At 31.5% G+C, this 21,420-nt stretch overlaps 3 protein-coding genes across 4 annotated transcripts; all 3 read left to right on the forward strand.

Annotated features, from left to right (window-relative positions):
- On the forward strand, positions 1-4,295 carry LOC130941474 (boron transporter 4-like). The gene is made up of 14 exons (XM_057869997.1): positions 1-208; positions 364-490; positions 584-666; positions 761-953; positions 1,042-1,180; positions 1,295-1,460; positions 1,549-1,715; positions 1,804-1,977; positions 2,092-2,187; positions 2,276-2,392; positions 2,475-2,797; positions 2,875-3,154; positions 3,245-3,370; positions 3,816-4,295. The coding sequence occupies exons 2-14, from the start codon at positions 387-389 to the stop codon at positions 3,879-3,881; spliced, it is 2,034 nt and encodes a 677-aa protein (XP_057725980.1). The 5' UTR covers positions 1-208; positions 364-386; the 3' UTR covers positions 3,882-4,295.
- Positions 4,296-6,268: 1,973 nt separating this feature from the next.
- Positions 6,269-8,888, forward strand: LOC130939199 (protein DUF642 L-GALACTONO-1,4-LACTONE-RESPONSIVE GENE 2-like). Its single transcript, XM_057867320.1, has 3 exons — positions 6,269-6,418; positions 7,311-7,823; positions 8,173-8,888. Exons 1-3 carry the CDS (start codon positions 6,343-6,345, stop codon positions 8,706-8,708), a joined length of 1,125 nt encoding a protein of 374 aa, XP_057723303.1. The 5' UTR covers positions 6,269-6,342; the 3' UTR covers positions 8,709-8,888.
- A 474-nt stretch (positions 8,889-9,362) lies between these two features.
- LOC130940608 (cytochrome c oxidase subunit 5b-2, mitochondrial-like) lies at positions 9,363-12,209 on the forward strand. 2 transcript variants are annotated; one of them, XM_057868805.1, is made up of 6 exons: positions 9,363-9,625; positions 9,712-9,830; positions 10,117-10,167; positions 11,113-11,179; positions 11,291-11,370; positions 11,773-12,209. In XM_057868805.1, exons 1-6 carry the CDS (start codon positions 9,469-9,471, stop codon positions 11,821-11,823), a joined length of 525 nt encoding a protein of 174 aa, XP_057724788.1. In that variant the 5' UTR covers positions 9,363-9,468; the 3' UTR covers positions 11,824-12,209. The 2 variants fall into 2 exon arrangements, with proteins under 2 accessions (XP_057724788.1, XP_057724789.1); XM_057868806.1 differs by having other exon boundaries at positions 9,371-9,625; positions 9,712-9,794.
- The last annotated feature ends 9,211 nt before the right edge of the window (positions 12,210-21,420 follow it).

Below are 21,420 nucleotides of genomic sequence, written 5' to 3' on the forward strand. Positions count from 1 at the left end.
GTTTAGCTTAATCATGCTGAATTAATTAAATAATTCCTGCTTAGTCAATTTTATATATATATTAGGACAGGCAAAAAAACAAGAGAAAACACACCTATATAACCAACTAAACCGGCTTCTTGGTTGGTCAATGTTGGTGTAGAAGAAGAAGAAGGTGAACACAGATAGAGAGATTATTTTTATCAGACAAATCTATCTATCTCTGCTGGTATGTTCTTATATCTCTATCCATTGCAGTGTTCTCTCTAAACAAGAGAGACAATCAAGATTATATATACTATATATATATATATATATATTTTCCAACCATCACTACCCATGCATGCATGTATGTCACTACTATTATTATTATACATTTTTCAGAAACCATAACCAAACTTGAAGCAATGGAAGGCTTAAAATCACCTTTCAAGGGTGTTGTAAACGACATTCGTGCAAGATCTTTTCACTATAAACAAGATTGGTCTTCTGCTATACACTCAGGATTTGGGCAAGTTGATTTCTTAGTTATCTTTTCAGAAAATTATGAATAAATAACTATGTAGTTAATGACCACTTTGCTTTTTATTTTGGTTAACTTCAGGATATTGGCTCCAACAACCTATATTTTCTTTGCTTCTGCGCTTCCTGTTATTGCATTTGGGGAGCAAATAAGTAGAGACACAGGTAACTACTTCATCTTCTTTCTCTGCATGCATGTCTCTTATTTATATACCATACAAGATATGCGAATTTGTAATCAAGTTTAATTTGAATGTAGATGGAAGTTTGAGTACAGTGGAAACACTGGCTTCTACTGCCATATGTGGATTTATACACTCAATATTTGGTGGTCAACCTCTGCTTGTACTTGGTGTTGCTGAGCCAACCATAATCATGTATACATATTTATACAACTTTGCCAAAGATAGAGATGGTTTGGGACAACAACTCTTTTTGGCTTGGGCAGGATGGTAAGTAAAGATTAATTTCCATGCATCATTCCAAAGTTTAATATTTTATATACTTGTTGTTATAACCAAAATCTTTTCACTATCTCAGGGTTTGTGTTTGGACTGCTCTCTTGTTATTTCTTCTAGCAATATTCAATGCTGGAAATATCATCAATAGATTTACAAGGATTGCTGGTGAGCTTTTTGGAATGCTGATTACAGTCTTGTTCATTCAACAGGCTATTAAGGTCAGTTTCTGATATATATATATATATACAGGCATCAAATGAAGCATGAGTTTTAGCATAACATAACAGATGGGGGAGAGGACATTATTTGACACAAGTTTTTGGAAAATGCAGGGAATGGTGAGTGAGTTTAAGGTTCCTAAGGAGGGGAACCCAACATTGGAAAAGTATCAGTTTCATTGGTTGTATGCTAATGGATTACTGGGTATTATATTCACCTTTGGCCTTCTCTATACTTCCTTAAAAAGCAGAAGAGCAAGGTCATGGTTATATGGAACAGGTTTGTGTGGTGGATTCTCAAGCCATTTTTTACCACAACCAAAACTATGTTGTAGAATTTGATGAGATAGGTTTGTTTGTTTGAACAGGTTGGTTCAGAAATTTCATTGCAGATTATGGGGTGCCTCTCATGGTGGTGCTCTGGACAGCCTTATCATTCACAGTACCAAGTAAAGTTCCTTCTGGAGTTCCAAGAAGACTTGTTTCTCCTCTTGCTTGGGATTCCACATCTTTGCATCATTGGACTGTCATCAAAGTAAGCCATATATTCTTCCATACAATCACACTTGTTGCTGCTTTTGTTGCTTTGGAAAATAATACTAATAAGATAACATTTAATGCAGGACATGGGCAAGGTTTCACCAACATATATATTTGCTGCTTTTATTCCTGCCATAATGATAGCAGGACTTTATTTCTTTGATCACAGTGTTGCTTCACAGTTAGCACAGCAGAAGGAATTCAACCTAAAGAAGCCTTCTGCATATCACTATGACATATTGCTACTAGGATTCATGGCATGTTTCTGTCTTAAACATAGTTTCTTTAAATATATCTCTATCATGTTAATTGTAATTAGATTGGATTCAAGAACTGAACTTTTACTTTGATTTGATTGGAAACTTGATCAGACTTTGCTTTGTGGATTAATTGGCCTGCCTCCTTCAAATGGAGTTCTGCCTCAATCCCCTATGCACACCAAGAGCCTGGCTGTTCTCAAGAAACAGGTAGGTGAATGAGCTTTGGAATTTGAAATTGGTAGCAGCAAGTCTTATTAATGAATCTGAGATTTGATATTATAATTTTTAATTGTAGTTGATAAGAAGAAAGATGGTTAAAAGTGCCAAAGAAAGCATAAAGCAGAAAGCAAGCAAATCAGAAATCTATGGGAATCTGCAGGCTGTGTTTATAGAAATGGATAGCACTCAAGATGTAAGCATAATCCTTTAAACCTTGTCCCAATTGAAGAATAGCTAAGTTCATATTATTCATCTTGAATTTTGATTGTTCACAGAACCATTCAGTGGTCAAAGAACTAGCTGAACTAAAAGAGATTGTCCTAAATGGTGAAGATAAAGGAGAAAACAAGGAGAGTACATTTGATCCTGAGAAACACATTGATGCATATCTACCAGTGAGAGTAAATGAGCAGAGAGTGAGCAATCTCTTACAATCACTCCTTGTTGGAGCATCAGTGTTTGCTATGCCTGCCATAAAAAAGATTCCAACTTCAGTTCTATGGGGATACTTTGCATACATGGCCATTGATAGTCTTCCAGGGAATCAATTCTGGGAAAGAATACTACTACTCTTTGTGACACCTAGTAGGTGGTACAAGTAAGTGGAAGCTACTCATTTCCATGTAAAAGACTTAAAAACTCAATGGTGTTTCTGATGGCAATCCAATTTTGCAGGTTGTTGGAAGGGGATCATGCTTCTTTTGTTGAGTCAGTACCATTCAAACATATAATGTTATTCACACTGTTCCAATGTGTGTATTTCTTGGTTTGTTTTGGAGTGACATGGATTCCTATAGCTGGAATATTGTTTCCCTTGCCTTTCTTTGTGTTGATCACACTGAGGCAGCATATTCTCCCAAAATTCTTCATTCCTCACCATCTAAGGGAACTAGATGCTGCTGAATATGAAGAAATAGCAGGTGCTCCAAGATTGAGTCTCAACATGTCTTTTAAGGTACATCATGATGCTCATATATATATATTTTCACTATTCCATCTTTCTTTTTCATAATAAGAGGTGTTAATTATTTGCATTTACAATCAGGAGGTGGAATCACCTATTGTTGGATCAAGAGAAAAAGATGATGCTGAAATGTTAGATGAGTTAACTACTAGCAGAGGAGAGGTGAAGGTCAGAACTTTTAGCTTCAATGAAGAAAGACAAAGCCAGGTAACTATGTCTCAACTGTCATTTGTTTCCAATCAGCTTAATTCTTTGGACATTTCTCTTTCTCACAAATATATATATATATATGTGGACATTTCGTGACATTGCCCGCCGATCTGCTTCTATTTGTCTAGATGTGATCCAAGCGGGTTCAAACACTTGAAGAGCATATCTTTCGAAGCAAATATGATTACCCCGATAAAATATTTCTTTCATTCTTCTTCTATGTTACTTACGAAATCTGGTTCTTTTGGGGTTATAGTTCATGGTTGTTTAGAAATTCTATCGCTATTCCAAAATTGTACATGAAATTTTTACCTCATACAGCTCCTCGCGAATAAAATAATTACAAAAATAGATTTAACCAATACCAATAAAAAAATATACAATATATATATATTTAATGAATAATTAAATCACAAGGTTTTTTTATTTTAATATTTTGCAGGTTTATCCAGATGAAAGAGTGAGTGAAATGGATCCACACTCACACAATGATAGGGAGAGGCAATGATCATGTTGTATAGGTAAGTTTTATAGAAAAAGAAAAGGAATGAAAGGAGAATATGATATATTGAAGGCCACCAGTTATAGTTTGTGGATTTTAGATGTAAAATTTGCAAATTCATAGTGAGTTGAATCTTTTATAGATGATAATTTAGTTAAAAATATTAAATTTTTTAACAATTTTTATGTATCATCTTTATATAAAATTAACTTTTATGTGAGTAATTATCTTATTGTGAAATTAACATTTTGTTCTGCTAAAATATACATTAATTATATCCTAGTAAAGTAGCTATTGGGACTGCCATCTCATCATATTCATATATATCCTACTAATTGTTGTTCCATCACTCAAGAAACAAGAAAACTATTTGTAAGGTTAATTAATTATTTCAATCTAAATCCGGTGGACAGATACGATGTAATCAACTGTATGAAACCACATGCGACCATGTTAATTGTTGCCTAATGAATGTACAAAAACAATCATTCTCAAAACTGCTATAGTAAAATTCTAAGTATCATTGTCTTTACATTTAACTCTTTATCAAAAAAAAAATTCAATAGTATGATTGTTATATATGTTTAGAATTTAATTTTGATATATTATTAGTGTAAAATAATTTTATACCTGCATCTAATGTAAACCCACATCAATAAAAATAATTATTTTTAATATTGACTGTGTAAATGATCATCCAAAAAAATAAATGTAATTACACTACTGTGTATGCATCAAAATTAAAGTTATATTTTTAATGAAAAAAAGTTTCAATCTAATATCTAGTAATGTATTATAGGAAAGATATTAAACTAATCTTTCAGAACTAGACCGACCACCTTAATAAAATAGGTCTATGCTTTTTTTTTTTTCGGAAATTTCAGTGAAATGGAACCATATTAATAAATTTCTTCAGAAAAAGCTGGAATAGTATTGGTTCAATTAATCGAGAACATGGGTTGCCTAAGATAGAATCTGGTGGATCCCCTTCTTCACTGATTTTCACAGGTCAATTGGACACACTGTTCTCAATCCCCCACGAGGGTATCATTAAAACATGTAGACTTGGTAAACAGCATTCGCCAAATTCACATAATTGAAGGGTAATCTCGTCCTTTCACTCCAGAGAGATCTAGTAGGACACAGCGTAACCCACCTTCTCATGAGAAGATCTGTATGAACATGATCCAATTCCAATCCAAAGCCATGTGTATTGGTATCATTATACAAAACGACACTAAAATGATCATTTGATTCTTGAGTATATTTTTAGTTAAATCCCATCCATAATGTTTGTTTATAAATAATGTTGTGCGGTGGCGTAGCAAACCCATTTGGATGCCACTTAAACAAAGTTTTGAAGGGACAAAATAATGTCGGAATGTGTATAAACTTAGCTTAGAAAGACATAATTACTAAGCGGTGGCGACATATTCTCCAATTAAACTTATATGATGCATGAATTAAGGTGTGTGACATTATTAAATCAAATCTGAATCGCATGAAGTTGGAGTATGCAGACTTTTGAGGTAACCGACAATGTTATGTTCTGAATTGGAAGTAACATGTGGGTTTAATTTTAATAGCTTTGTCATAATATTATTATCATTATCATTGCCTGAAATTGGAAGCAATGAAATCTGAATATTATTGCACTGTTTATCTATCAGTAAAACAAAGCGAAAATTCAGATGCAGTCGATTTTATGTGAAATTGATAGTTAAAAATTGTTAGATGAAAATTTAGTTAAATCAATCAAATCATCTAACAACTCTCAATTATCAATTTCACGTAAATTTTACTGCACTTGAGTTTTAACTATAAACAATGTGAATTAAATGTGATGCTTAAAATGAAACCGTGACTTCATTAGTCAAAGCAAGCTAAGTAAGGAACACGTGCGTGCTCATCATATATTTACTTGAATAATTATTATATAGAAAAAGTTTAGGAAGCCAGCAACTTCATTTAATTTTGTCCAATATATAATTAACAAAGAATAATGAGTTATTGGATGAAATCTCACACCACTAGAATCATCATTAATAATTATTTGATGGTTACAAATTTCAAAAATTACTGTCATAACACTTCTCTATTACATATACGTTAAAGAAAATCAGTGATTGGTATAGAAATAATATATGTATATACACAAGTAATAGTATTTTTGAAATATTATTTGTGAAATTGTTTATTTTTATATTATTTTGCACTTAAAATAATAGTTGTTATAATTAGAAAGTGATAGTTATGTAGTAAATGCATGGAATATTGGAATTTAGTAAAAGGGATTGGGATTGGGATTGGGATTGGGATTGGGATTGGGATAGATCCAGTGGCATTAATGTAGTTTAGGTAAGATTGAGTGGTGTTTTCATGCGGCAATTCAAATAAAAACCGAGTGGTTGCTGTGCGGGATCTCATCCATCTCATCTATCTCTGCTTCTTCAATTCATCTCTTGCCATGAAAATGCAGAATCTGACTCTGCTTTTAGTGCTATTCCTCTCAACCTCCCACTCTGCTTTCTCCATCACAGACGGTCAGTACTTCTTAACTTTCCACTTAATTCACATTGTTATTACATAAATATACTATATACCATGCATGAGATATATGCACCATTAGAAATTGTAGTCATCATTTAATTCTTCATTTTGAATTTCTTTATCCGATCCATTTAAATTGTTTTTCTCATATAAAACTTTATTTGGTATTTGAGTCTCTATTAGTTAGATTGATGATGAAATGGATAACCAGATTCATTCATTAAAAAATGTAGTGATCAAACTAAGCACGTAAAAACATTAGAAACCAAACTAACTATCAAGTGAAAATTGTAAGATCATATTAAGTTTTATCTCTGGTTTCCTTAGATAGCAAATTTAGATTTCAAATTCTTAGTAATTTATCCTCTAGCAATTGTGCTAAAAGCCTAAAACTAAATATTTTATTACAACAATTATAAAGTATACTATAAAATGTGAACTTAGGTGTAACTTTAAGTGAAGTTGATAACTATGAGTTGTTAGATGAAAAATTTAGTCAAATCATTTAACCGCTCTTAACTATTAATTTTATGTGAAGTTGACTGCACCTGAATTTTCACCGTAAAATAAAATATTTTAAAAATAATTAAATTATATATAATGAGCTATTACTGATCAATATCCTTTAAAAGAAAAGAAAGAAAAAACATACAACTCATGGGCATGGGGATCTACAAGAACAATATTTGTCAATCAATCTCTTCACATGGCTTATACACTTCATCATGTGCTCACAGCCTTGCACCAAACATATCATGTTCTATTGTTTCTCAGAGTATGGAAACACAATTTTTTTTATAAATAAAAAAAAGTTGTTAATGATAAACTACTTAGCTCATTTTCTTTGTGGTGGGCCATACATTAACGGTTTTTTTCACTTTTCAGGATTATTGCCGAATGGGAACTTCGAACTGGGCCCAAAACGGGGCCAACTAAAGGGCTCAGTAGTTACGGCCCAAAATGCAATTCCTAATTGGAGCGTAACGGGCTACGTAGAATACATACAATCAGGGCAGAAACAAGGTGACATGCTTCTTGTTGTGCCCGAAGGTGCTTACGCTATTAGGCTCGGCAACGAAGCTTCCATCAAGCAAAACGTGAAGCTCGTGAAGGGGTTGCACTATGCCATAACGTTCAGTGCTGCACGCACGTGCGCACAGGAGGAGAAGCTCAACGTGTCTGTGGTTCCAACCAATGAGAAGAGAGATTGGGGTCAGATCCCCATTCAAACCATGTATGGTAGCAATGGTTGGGAGTCCTTTTCTTGTGGCTTCGTTGCTGATTTTCAAGATGCTCAGATTGTCATCCATAACCCTGGTGTTGAAGAAGACCCTGCTTGTGGCCCACTCATTGATTCCGTTGCCTTGAAGGTCTTGAACCCACCAAGAAGAACCAGAGGTACAAGCTTGTTGATAGATGCTGACAAATGTACCCATATAAGAATAAAACGACAATTATAACTATGGAAGTTTCGTGTGCCAAGAGTACCCAGACGTTAGTTACACAATTGGTCCGTTAAGACATTCTTGGCACACGGAAGCTATCTTTCCTAGTATAATTGTCGTTTTATTCTTATATGAATATATTTCTGAACGTTTATATCTTTCATGAATATAAATGGTAATTTATTCTTAGTTAAATCTATTAAATTATTTAACTATTCTCAATTATTAACTTTATATAATAAATTTTTACATTTTATTAGTTAAGATTTTATAAAATTTTACCAAGTTAGACGATTTTACAGCGAATTTGCTGAAGAATGGAAACTTCGAAGAAGGGCCATATGTGTTTCCAAACGCATCTTGGGGGGTTCTGATCCCACCACACATTGAAGATGCTCACAGTCCTCTAATAGGGTGGATAGTTGAGTCTCTGAAAGCAGTGAAGTACATTGATTCAGAACACTTCTCTGTCCCTGAGGGCAAAAGAGCCATTGAACTTGTTGCAGGGAAAGAGAGCGCAATTGCGCAAGTTGTGATCACCACAGTTGGAAGGATCTATGACCTCACCTTTGCCGTTGGTGACGCCAGCAATGCATGTGAAGGGTCCATGATGGTTGAAGCATTCGCTGGCAAAGACACAGTCCAAGTCCCTTACCAATCTAAGGGCAAAGGAGGGTTTATCAGAGGCAAGTTGAGGTTCAAGGCTGTGTCAACACGGACCCGTGTTAGGTTCCTAAGCACGTATTACACCATGAAGAATGATAACTCTGGTTCGCTTTGTGGACCCGTCATTGATGACGTCAAATTGCTTAGCGTCCGTTACCCTAGACATGCTTAATTAGTTATATCCAGGATAGTTATGTAGTGTTTATCTTATTATAAGATTGCAAAGCTAGTGCAATCAAACCACATTCCATGATGATCCGATCCATTTGGTTTCAATGAGCATCGTTGATGCATCTCTTGTAACAATTATTATTATTATTATTATTATTACTGTACCATATAATTTTCATCATCATGTACTATCCACCCTGTTTTTCCATAAAAGTTGGCGAGTTTCTTTCAATATTAAAACTGATGTATGTGGAATGCTAATCTTCTCATATTATCATAATGATATATACAAATTAAGAGGAGCAATTGGCAAAGATCTCATATTATCACAATTTTGAATTAACGAATCACGCAAAAAAAATGAATGAAAAATAATTAAGGCTAGTTATGAAAGAGGAGAGACTAAACCCTTTTAAAGTTAAAAAAAAAAGAAAGATAAATTGTGTGGTCAGTGTTTAGCAGTGATCTCCTAATTTGTAGTAATTGCAAGTTGAATGGAATTTGAGTGAGTAAAAATGTGATGAGCAAACGATAGACGCAGTCGCAGTAACAAAGCTGTTCTCGCAGAGTCACACGATCATGTTAAATGCCACGTGCGTATCTGCATGGGTCACGTGCCGCGGGCTTTGGTGTGTTGGGTTTTCGTTCAAAGTGAGTGATTGAGAGAGCGAGCGAGTCTATTTTCACTTTTCCTTCAATACACTTTCCCATTTCTGCTTCGATCAACCAACGCCGTAACCACCTCAGATCAAAGCAGCACCATGTGGCGGAGGCTCGTTTCTTCTCACTTCAAATCCCTAACTGCACTCTCACCTTCTTCTCATTCCCGATCCGCTTCGCCAGCCCTCCGATTCGCCGCCGCCGCCGCCGCTCCTTCCTCCGCTCCCTTCATTAATCGCCATGTCTCCACCCAATCAGGTGTTCCCCTCTTTTCAATTTTTTTTGTTCTCCTATTGAGTTATTTGTTATTCGATTTTTTTTTATTGGATTGTCTGTTATTTTAGGTGGTAAGGTAAAACTTAGGGTTGAGGATGTAATGCCCATTGCCACTGGGCACGAACGCGAGGAGATTCAGGCTGATCTCGAGGTTATTCCTTTCCTCATTCCCTACGATTGCGATTCTGTGCGTAATGTGGAAATCTTCTTAATCGAAATTTAGTACAAGTTTAGATTGGGAGATTTATGCACTGAGTACTACTACTATTCGATTGATTATTTGTTTTTAAGTTTTATTTTCCGAAGTTCTGAGGATGCTTTCCATTATTTTCATTTATAAAGAAATTTATCAAAAGCTATTTTAAATTCAATCATGCTATTATTTGAATCTCTTAACTTCACTATTAGTCTGCTAAGATTTTCTCTCTCTCTCTCTCGTAGTTGGTAAATCTAATCTGTTTCTTATTGTTTAGGGAAGGAATATTCTTGAAATAAACCATCCTGAAGGTCCATTTGGCACAAAGGTTAGTTCGTTAGTGGCATTTAGTTATTTTTAGAAATATAAGATTGCAAAGTTTTTGATGTTTACAAACCATTAGATTTTAGAAGATAAAGTGCTCGGTGGTGTTTTTAGTTTACTTTTTAGTTGTTTGATTGCATAAGAGGGTATGAGTACTCTGTGTCAGAATTATGTACCGTGTTCAACCTTTTTTTCTATCATGATTTAAAATAAAATATAGCATAATAAACAGTCATTAAAAAGTTTAAATGCATAAAGTAAGCATAACCAATACATATTGAGTTATTAATCCATTGTTACATAACAAGTGCATAAAAATACTTAGAAGGTTAAATTGATAAAATTGACACTCACATTGGAACAACTATGACTTGCCATTAATGCTCCATTTGTCTGTTGAGTTCAATGCAGAAATAATCCGCCAGAGCTTCTGCTCAGACAGTACTCTAGCATCAATTTATGCTTAATAGAAATAGCTGCCAATCAATATAGAGATGCCCATAAAAAATGTTAAAATTCACGAGGACTATCTGTATTATTCAATTCGATAGGTAATAGTGGTGAATATTTAGCCTTTATGAGAAAATGTTATCCTGAATTGCTTTGTGCTTGGTGGTTAAAGATAAAAAGTAAGCATGAGGCTGGAAAACCAATTAGTGAAAGTTATAGCTTGTTAGGTTTGTATTGGGTTTTACAGAAGTAAAAATATGCATTCATTTAAACTATTATTAGAATAATGTGGATTTGAAGTGGGGAAATCCTCTTATTACCCATTGAACCTTAACTATGTGCTTAAGTTTCTTCACTTTTGTTTTTCACTTCTAAATTGGCTATCAAACCTGTCTGGGTATTTGTTGTGCTTCTTTTTATTTACTCCTATTTTATTGTTATAAATATTAGTTTTAGTTTATATCCACTTTCATTGTTAATATGCTATGTTGATCTACAGGAAGCACCTGCTATTGTAAAGTCTGTCTATGATAGAAGGATAGTCGGATGCCCCGGCGGTGAAGGTGGTAAGTTACTTATCTTTATTTATGAATTCCTATGTGAAAGCTTTCTTACAATGTGGTGAAAATTACTGGAATTTGCTTTTTTATTGAGGTGAAAATTTTTTTTGGTCGCAGAGGATGAGCATGATGTTGTCTGGTTTTGGCTGGAGAAGGGCAAGCCTTATGAATGTCCAGTATGCTCACAATGTTTTAAGGTAAGTTGAGATTCATATTCAGTATTTTACCATACCATGAGTTATAAGGAGTTAAATGTCAAAATATGGCAGTATATATAGATTGAAAATATCCACTTGTTTACTTGCGCTTGTACTTAAGTATTGATTGCCATTGGTTAATATATGAAGTCATTGGTACAAGTTCTATTTAAATACTCAACCTGGCTATTATCATCATCAAAGCTAGTGATAAGTGGGGAAACCAAACCTTCGTTTATGGGTTGTAACATATAGCCATTCTATGATGGATGAAGTGTTTGCCTAAATGAGTTGTTAATTGCACCAATTTAGAAGTATAACTGGAGATAATTTAGTGCCTGTTTTCTAGCTAGGAGCCTGTCACAGCTCATTGTAACTAAATATTTGGTCTTACATTTGCAGCTTGAAGTGGTGGGAGCCGGTGGTGATCCTTATGAACATGGTCACCATTGATTTCATCCTGCAATTTTCGTCCGGAATAAAATCTTGAAACATGGAGAGACATTGTTTACAATCATGCCGTTAAAATCATTGAGGCCTTTTTGTTTTGTTTTTATTGGTTTATGTACCTTTCGGTCTTGCAACTTTAGAGATAGAAAGTTTCTACGGTTATTTAGACACAGGCTGGTCATTTGATTGAGCTATCAAATCCTGTTAGGTTATCATTTTTGCTTTGCGCAATAATTGATAGCAACGCTGATTCATTAACTCGGCTTTAATATGTAGTAGAACTGGCAGCATTTTTTATTTTGAGCAGCTAAACCGCAAAAGGTGTCAAAAGCTGGAATCGTATTAATTAAAGAATCGTTTGGGCTAAAGTTCCTCTGTTTTGGTTTGAATTGTTGACCTCATGTGCACCATTTCTACCATATCATGGGCCTAAGCCCCAAATACCGGCCTAATGGACTAAATGAAATCATGTGGTAAGCCCAAAAAATGCCTCTAAAAGAAAACAAAAAAGTCACCTTGTTGATAGGGGTGTTCATGGATTGAATTCGATTCGCATATCTGTGGTGTTTATCTGAATCTGATCCGAAAATTGTGGATATGGATTTGATCTGCAAGACTATCGCATCAGATCCGATTCGCAAACTAATAGGATTGGATTGTGGATTTTGTGTAGGTATCTGCATATCCGCGTATTCGCAAAAATAAAGAAATAAATAAGTAAATATTCTTTTTATGTTTTATTTCAACTAATAATTATCATATATGTTGTATCATTTTAATTTATTATTTAAGAAAAGTATGTTTAATATTATTTTAAAAGTAAACATATTTAAAAGAATAAAAAAATGAATTTTATTGATATTCTTTTAATAAAAATAAGCTTTTAAAAATATTTGTGTTTTGCAGATATATTCGATATCCAATCGAATGGGATCCAAACTTAGAAACTGAACTATCTGATCAGATGATTTTAATGTGAATCATATCGTAATTTTAATCATATCCAATTCGATTAGATTTGCGTGCACCCCTATTTCTTGACCCTCACAACATGGTATTTAATATTTATATACAATATGACTTGATAAAAAAACGCCTGCAGTTCTAAAATGAAATTATGCTGATAAAATAAATAAATAAACTCTAATAAAATAATACGGAAAACATACTATGGAATAAACGGTGGGTGGGTAGTATACTAATATGGTGGAGTAGAATTTAATTCATACAGAAACTGAAGTATAGATAAAATGCAATAAAGTCGAACAGTACACAGTATTTTTATTATGTGTCCTATCTTTTTGTAGAAGGGAAAAAATATCAAAAAAGAAAGATATTCGGGTTAAGGCCACCAACTTCAGCTTTTGCCAAAGGATACAGACGAACGAAAATTGCATCCACTGAAATGACAACTAAATAATATTCGTATGAACTAGGGAGCTGTACCAGAAATGCCTTTGTCCTTTTGTGAGCCTTATGAAATTAAATGGCAGTAAAAATAATTTTAAAAAATTGAAACGATAATTTGTTTTCAAAAGTAGTAATTTTAACAAAATTATTCAAACATCAACTGTCATATTTATGATTTTCTGTTAACGGAGATTAGACAAATTGATCGATGACGGGTTAATTTTATCAACTTCAAATACTTTTTGAGGATTTATATCGTTTTAATTAAATTTTTAGGATTCTTTTTGCCAATGAAAAAACTTTTTGGAGTCGACTTGATATATAGTTTACTCAATTAAATTAGATGGCATGTAAATGTATGTATGAATCTAAATCAAGAAATTGGAATGAAAATGGAATAGATTCAAAGCCTCACTCGCATCACATCTTACCAATAATGAAAAGGAAATAAATATCACAATCGTTCCGAATTGGAATCACAGAGGCACATAAATATAGATGAAGAAATGCTTTACCAGCCATTATTCCTTCTCCATCATTATTTTGTGCAGATGTTTTACTTTATCTAGCAGTATGCTAGCTAAGTTAGCACATAGTTTTTTTTTCCCACAAAAATATTGAATATTGAACTGCTGCTACTATCCAATAATACTAGTTTAGTATATATTCAAATTTGGTTGAAGATGTTGAATTTCAAGTTAGTTCATGGATGCATTAGCCCTTGTTAACATAACATGCATGCATGCTTATGTATACATCATATTGTGGCATTCATCAACGTATTATTTCATAAATTCTTGGATGCAACTAACTAAGAATAAGAAAATGAGAAAATCCACCTTGTCAAAGGTGTCACATTATATAGAATTTAGATCTTCTAAATTTTGAAAATTTAAGGATAAAGTGTGATTTTTTATCTTTAAATTGTTTCTCTCTCATATTTATACTTGATCTCATCTATGAAATAAATATGAGAAATCATATTTTACTCTTTAAAGTGAAATTCAAAATTTAAAAAATTCAAAATCCATTATATACATAACACAACTCATTACTTTAGTTATAGTAAATGAATAAAAGTATATATGAAAGAGTTTGAAATAAATAAAAATATACACAAGATTCTTAAATATTAAAGTATATTTTAAATATTATTTTAAAAAAGTATAGGAAGCCAATAAAATATTTGTACAATGTGTACTATGAAGGTTCAGGGAGTATTAGAGATATAACCATCAATTGAAACTTTTAGGATGAGTGATATCATGACATGGTATTAGAGCTCTAGATTTAAAAGGTCAAGAGTTCGATACTTAGTGAATTCCAAAATTAGTTTAAACTTTTGGAGATAGACAAAAATACACACCAAAAATTTATAAATATCAAACTTTCATAAATAATATGACACTAATTTTTGTGTGTGTATTTGTGTCAATTCACATTAACTAATTCTCCTTATATATTTAATCTAAACTTTTGTAGAAAGAATAGATTGAAAGTCTTAAATTTCAACTTGAAAATAAAAAAAAAAACATCTCATAATTAGCCGATGGCAACGAAAAGACTAGTCATTGTACGAAATGAAATATATTCTTTAAAGTAAGTTTATTCTAGCGGTGTGCATAGATCGAGTGAAACCGAATTTGATATGATCTAGATTCGACTCGAAATATATACCGAGTCTATTTATTAGAGTCGAACTTGGTCTTAAACTCGATAAAATCTATACACTTCTTATAAGCTAGCATGTGAAAATATCCAAATTTTCAAGGCTCCAACTATTATTTGACATAATAAAATTCACTTAGAAAAATATAACAAGAACCAACTCCTCTAAAATTAAAATATAACCATAATCAATACTAATATTGTATAATGACACCAAATATTTAAATCAATACAAATAACACAATATTATGCATTAATCTAAAATCTTATGCATTTTAAACATAAAACATTAACTTATAGTCTTATAATAACTAATAACACAAAATATTAAAATTTACAATACTTAAATTCCACATAAAAATAGGCATCATTCATCACTAATAACACAAAATATTAATTGTGTATGATGACCGGACTACTGGGCCGACTTCGGGTGAGCCGAACCATAACCCGAAACTGACCTAAAATAATGACCGAATCTATTTTTGAGACTCTTACCCGACTTTAGACCGTAAAATCACACCAAACTAACTCTTAAAGTACTTGAAGCCGGATCGAGCCATACACACCCCTAGTTTATTCAACCACAAATTATGAAAAGATACGATGATTATGTCGATTTACCTCGTCGTGCTATTGTTGGTACACACGTAGGTAGAGTGCAACCATCAATTTGCCTTTGCATTCTTTATAAAATGGTTAATAAAATATATATGAATTGAATGATACATATCAACTTTCCCTAATGAATGGTAGAAATTAATTAATTCATCTTCGTTATCACGTCATCTTAAAATATAGAGAGACAAAGTGTAATCACCAATACATGTTGATATTGAAAATATTGACGTTAGATAATCCAAGGCACACAACATTTAATGATTATACGAGGGCCTAACATGAAGTGCAATATCAAAGTGGCTTATCATTTGTATTTGACTTTTAATGATGAGTTATCTCATACTTCCTTTTCACTTTTTAAGCCAGTTTTGTCTTGTAATCACATTGGTCCACTCTATCATCAAACCAAATTTTGAAATTTGCATAGCAATCAAAACCTCCTTTTGTAGCTTTATGTAATAATTGGATAATTATACTTTTTATATTAAGTGGAAGCTGAAAATTTATTTGTCTCGTTTTTCATGAAATCTAAAACAGTTTTAGGCATTTTCTTCATCAAGGATAAATACTGCAAATAAAACCTACCACAACTATGCAAAATGAAACGTTCTCCTAAAAAATGATAAGGTAGTGTTTGTTTTTATATGAGACTCAAAATTTCAGTTTTTTCATTATTTTTGAAAAATAGAGAAATAGAAAATTAAAATTTTTAGAGACAGAAATAAAAATTTTAATAATATTTCTTTTTAACAATATTTTTATTTAACTCTTTAAATTTTAAATTTATCCTTCAATGTCCATGTTTATCTTAAATTAAACATAATATTAAGACATAATTTTATTTAGTATATTTTATACCGAACATAATATATAGATTTAATTTAGTCTTTATCAATCTCTGTCTCCTAATCTCAATCTCCGTCTTCTTTTCAAACACAGCCTAAAATACGTATTATTCATTCTAAAGTCAGCATAGTAGTATTCATACAGTAAATCCTTTGAATTTATTAATCTAATGGAGACGGATTAGCTGCTAAAAAAAAAAGTTATCCATATCTTAAAGGAGATCATTTTAATAAAAACACTAAAAATGTCTTTTATTTTTAAAGAAGTTTATATGTGTCATGTTATTATTAGACATTTTGATTAAACTGATTAATAATTTATTTTTTAATAAATCAGGACAAAATTGGTTTATTATAGTAATAATAATAAACTTAATTATTTGCATTATAATTATTAGAACTGATTTGATTCGATTGAATTATATAATTTAAACTTAATATCTTTAAATTTTTTGATAAAAAGATAAATATATTTTTGATTTTTTGTTTTGTGGACATTTAAATCCCTAAAAATTTAAAAGTATAATTAAATCTCTAAAAAAAAGAATTTATTGTTATTGTTATAAAAATATCAATTTTATTCTAATTTGTTAAGAAATTTAAAATAACCGATTCATTAATACGTCCAATAATAATGTAAAACGTAAACATTTTTACAAAAAGACATTTTAAACATATTTATGAGAGCATCTTCCTCCTTTAAAACCATAGATGTAAGAGATACAAATATAAAGAGATTTGTAATTATATGTACTATTTAAAAAGTTGTTCATGCCTTAACAACTTTTTAAATTGTCCATATATTATTTCTACTGACAAACACAAGTATATATGCAGAAGATATTATTTGAATATCTCATATGATTTTGTACTTGCTAATTATATTTTAATTAAGAATAAAGTATATTTTTTATTTTTGGAAGTTGATTAAAAATTTTAAAAATATCTCTAAATTTTATTTTATTTTAATTTTATTTTAGAAATTTTTGATTTATATCAAATTTATTTTCAACAACTAATTTTTAAAAAAAAAATATAACCAATTCAAGAAGAATTTTATAAGAAAAATCTTTAACACAAGTAAATCAAACATATTTACTATATATTATTGTTAGATTAGTCCTAATTTAAAAAAAATAATTATCAAGAATACATTTGATGTAAATTAAAAATTCTTAAAACAAAATTAAAATAAAATAAAACTTAAAGGAGATTTTTAAAATTTTTGACAAATTTTAAAAAAATATATATATATTATTCTTTAATTAGAATTAATTTTAAGTAATTTTTTATATTTAATTCTTATCTGTCATTTCATCCCTGTATAAGGTGACATAAATTATAGAATATTAATATGTTATACACACTAAGCATTTATATATTGATATATGTGTTACATCAAAGAGAGATGCTGGACTTATATATTGAGATAATTTTACAAAATGTATAAGAATCAACACTCAACAGATTCTATAATTAGGAAGCACAAGGAATTTTCTTTTTGCTTAACAAAATATTATTATTAGTTGAAAGACAGCAAAGTGTGCTTTCTATGCTCTTTTAAAGAAATATTAGTTAATAGTTATACACTCTTTTTGAGAACGTTCAAGTCATTAAATCATTTATAAATAAATATATGAGAAAAGACGTTTTAAATATATAGTTATAATAAAATTTAGGGATTATAAAAAAAATACACACGTTCATTTTTTTAATGGTGAATTCTATCGTATTCTCTCTAAAATAAAGAGTAAATTACTCCTTACAATATATATTAAAAGTGATTCAACAGATGAGTTTTATAACGTGAAAAAGATTTTTACGAATGCAATTGATGTACTTCAAGGTAGAGGAGAACTTATGGTTCATAATGATAGAAGTCATGAAGATATTTGAAAAGATTCTTTAATTTAGATCCTCAAGTCATAAACACAGTTAAAAACATTGTTATTGATGATGTCAAATACAAGTTTCAAGAGATGATAGATTCGGATTCTCATGAGATTAAAGACATTGTTGTCGATGAAATGGAGATCAATAGGATTTACAAGATGAGGTGACAATTAGGTGACAATTATGCACAAGAATTTAATCACTTTCATGGACAAAATTTTGCGGATAGAGAACTACGAGGATGTTATAACCATACAGAAGAGGGTGGAGGAGACACAGTGGGTGAGATTCTCCATACTTCGGTAATACAAATATTGCCACATGTAATGAGCTGAATACGTACTTGTATTTTGTTGATGGGTTTGTGAGTTTATCGCAAAAAATTTGTTTCAGAGCTACCACCACCACCATAAATTAGTGGTACTAAACTAAATTTAAATAATTACAAGAGAGAAAAAGAAAAGAAGAGAACATATACTTAATTATTATGATTAATATTAAACTTAATTATAATTATAAATACTATATATATCATAGAGGGTAATTTACCCTTTATTTTAAAATGGGTATGATAGCATTCATCTTTATATATATTTTTCCACTTCAGTATATATGATAAAACTCTCCACAATACTTGAATTTGAGACATTCACTAAGAAAAATAAGTATAAACGAATTAAACCGTGTCCATGCATGATTGACATATAAAAAGTCTTCAGTTGTTGGTGTATAACATGGATAAAATTGTTTATCTTATCCTAATTAATGATCCTTTAATAAATCTATTTCTGTAAATGACAAAAAGGAGAAGCTAGCTAGAAATAGGTATGGTATGGTATGGCATGGTATGGCTCACAAGTCACAAATGTCTAGTCAATAGAGTTATAGCCCTAGATGAATGAAATTATGAAAGTCACAAGCGTAATGTTCAAGTTTAAATTCTCTAATTATTAAGGGGATGCAATTTAATTTTTCAATTTATGTTCAATGTTTGGTTATTCTACTTTTTACTAGAACAAGAACAGGAGGAATATTTTTGTGTGTGTGTGTGAATGAATTAATGCATGCCAGCTTATTGCATATGAGAGCTCTAAATTAAAATAATTTGAAAATGGTCATACACTAGTTGCACTATATAATTTTTTTCAGATTTTGAAGTTAACACAAGCTTTTTCAATTAGGTACTCAATATGTTCCCTTTACTGTAAAGTTTTGCCTATTTAAGCCGCCTAATCTGCAAATTATACCCACCCACCACACCCACACTGTGCTTTAAATCTCCAATAACCAAGCTAGTGCCAGCAGCATATCTTGTCTGCACATAAACAAACGCTCCCACTTTTCACTCTTGTATTTAATTTTAGTAGACATCAAATAATTTATTTTGGTGAAAACTCAGGTGAAGTCGACTTCACGTGAAGTTGATACCTGAGGGTCGATAAATGATTTGACTGATTTGACTAAATTTTCATCCAACGGCTCTCAGGTATCAACTTCACGTGAAGTCGACTTCACCTGAGTTTTCACCTTTTATTTTATACTCATAATTGAATTATCTTAGTATACTTTGTGGTGAAAACTCAGGTGCAGTCGACTTCACGTACTTGAGAGCCGTTAGATGATTTGACTGATTTGGCTAAATTTTCATCTAACGGCTCTCAGATATCAACTTCACGTGAAGTCGACTTCACCTGAGTTTTCACCGTATTTTTTTAGTGTGGGGCTATGAAGCAGTTGACAATACAAAAAGGCTTTTTAAGTTCTCCTTGGATGAGGGAAAAAATAATGATAATGATAATAATAATTCAACAATTTTTTTGACCTAGGGATATTAGATGCTCGACCATATTGAGAGGTCAACCAATGGGAAGCTGCCATGTCAGCAAGTTATTCTGAGTTTAAGTCAACCAGTTTAATATTGATGTCGCTTTTGTTGTGAATTAGCAGTGTCTTATGTGTTGAAGAAGAGGCCCTACTACTTAACTTCTTTTCAGGCAATGTAGATCTCATAAGATATCCTTTACTGAACTCCCAAAAAAAATTCACTTTCAAATCTCTCATTATGTTTACCTTTTAAATTTTTCTCCTTTCTTTAGATTTATCTAATCAATAGTTCCAAAAGCAGAATACTTTTTTGCTGAATTCCAAATGAGACTTCATAATTATTATTATTAAAGCATGGCAGTTAAAAGTAGCAAGTGTTAGTGCTAGTATTGTTAGATTACATTTGGTGAATGACTGAATGCCCTTTATTAATATTCAGATAATAGAAATAAATATAAAAACAAGTAATGATTTTGAGTAGAGAAGAGAAGGTGGAAGCTCTGATAAGATTAACAAGAAGAAGGAAAGAAGGAATCATATTCATACATGATGAGAGTTTGACATTAGGCAAAAAGAAACAATAAAATTGGGAGTATGAGTTCTTCTGAAGGTTGATTGCATCCCAATACTTTGCATATTGAATTTGATATTGTTTTTCACTCTAGTCCAGAATCTCCATCAATGCAAGCATAGAACTTGAGAAAGCATGGTGCAAAAATATAAAACCAGTTAGTGGGAAGAAGGGAAGGACAGAAATATGCATATAACAATTTAAGAAATCCAAGTAAGCAGCATGAAAGGTCCATTCTATAGGGTAGCAGACACATAGTGGTGCATAATGAATGTACTCATTGACCTATACATAGTGATAGTGCCTCTACCTCTGTATACCTCTCAAATTTTTATCTTGTTGGATTGAGCCTGGGATATATGCCAGCTCCACTTTTCACTTTGCAATATAAATTACATATTTGATACATTCATTATTACTGTGAGAATCAAACCTGCAATGCAAACAAATATATCAGCACAACTTGGAGACAGAAAAAACAGGAAAATCCACCACCATAACATAAAAACCAATTAAAAGAACTTGGATAGTGGGATATATTTCAAGTTGGAGTCCACTAAATCCCTTTCTAACTGACAAAGCTAAAGATTTTGCAGAAAATCTGCTAATAATGCCACACAAATTTGATAAAAACAATGGCCTTTGCATATATAGATTCCTTTTGCATATATAGTTTTTATTTTCTATCTTCTTTTGTTTTTCTTCTAAACAAATTACTGGTCTATAAACACTTGAAGACTTTAATTTTAGGAGGTTATTTTTCACCTT

The sequence above is a fragment of the Arachis stenosperma genome, chromosome 7 (assembly GCF_014773155.1).
Source record: "Arachis stenosperma cultivar V10309 chromosome 7, arast.V10309.gnm1.PFL2, whole genome shotgun sequence".
NCBI classification, from domain to species: domain Eukaryota; kingdom Viridiplantae; phylum Streptophyta; class Magnoliopsida; order Fabales; family Fabaceae; genus Arachis; species Arachis stenosperma.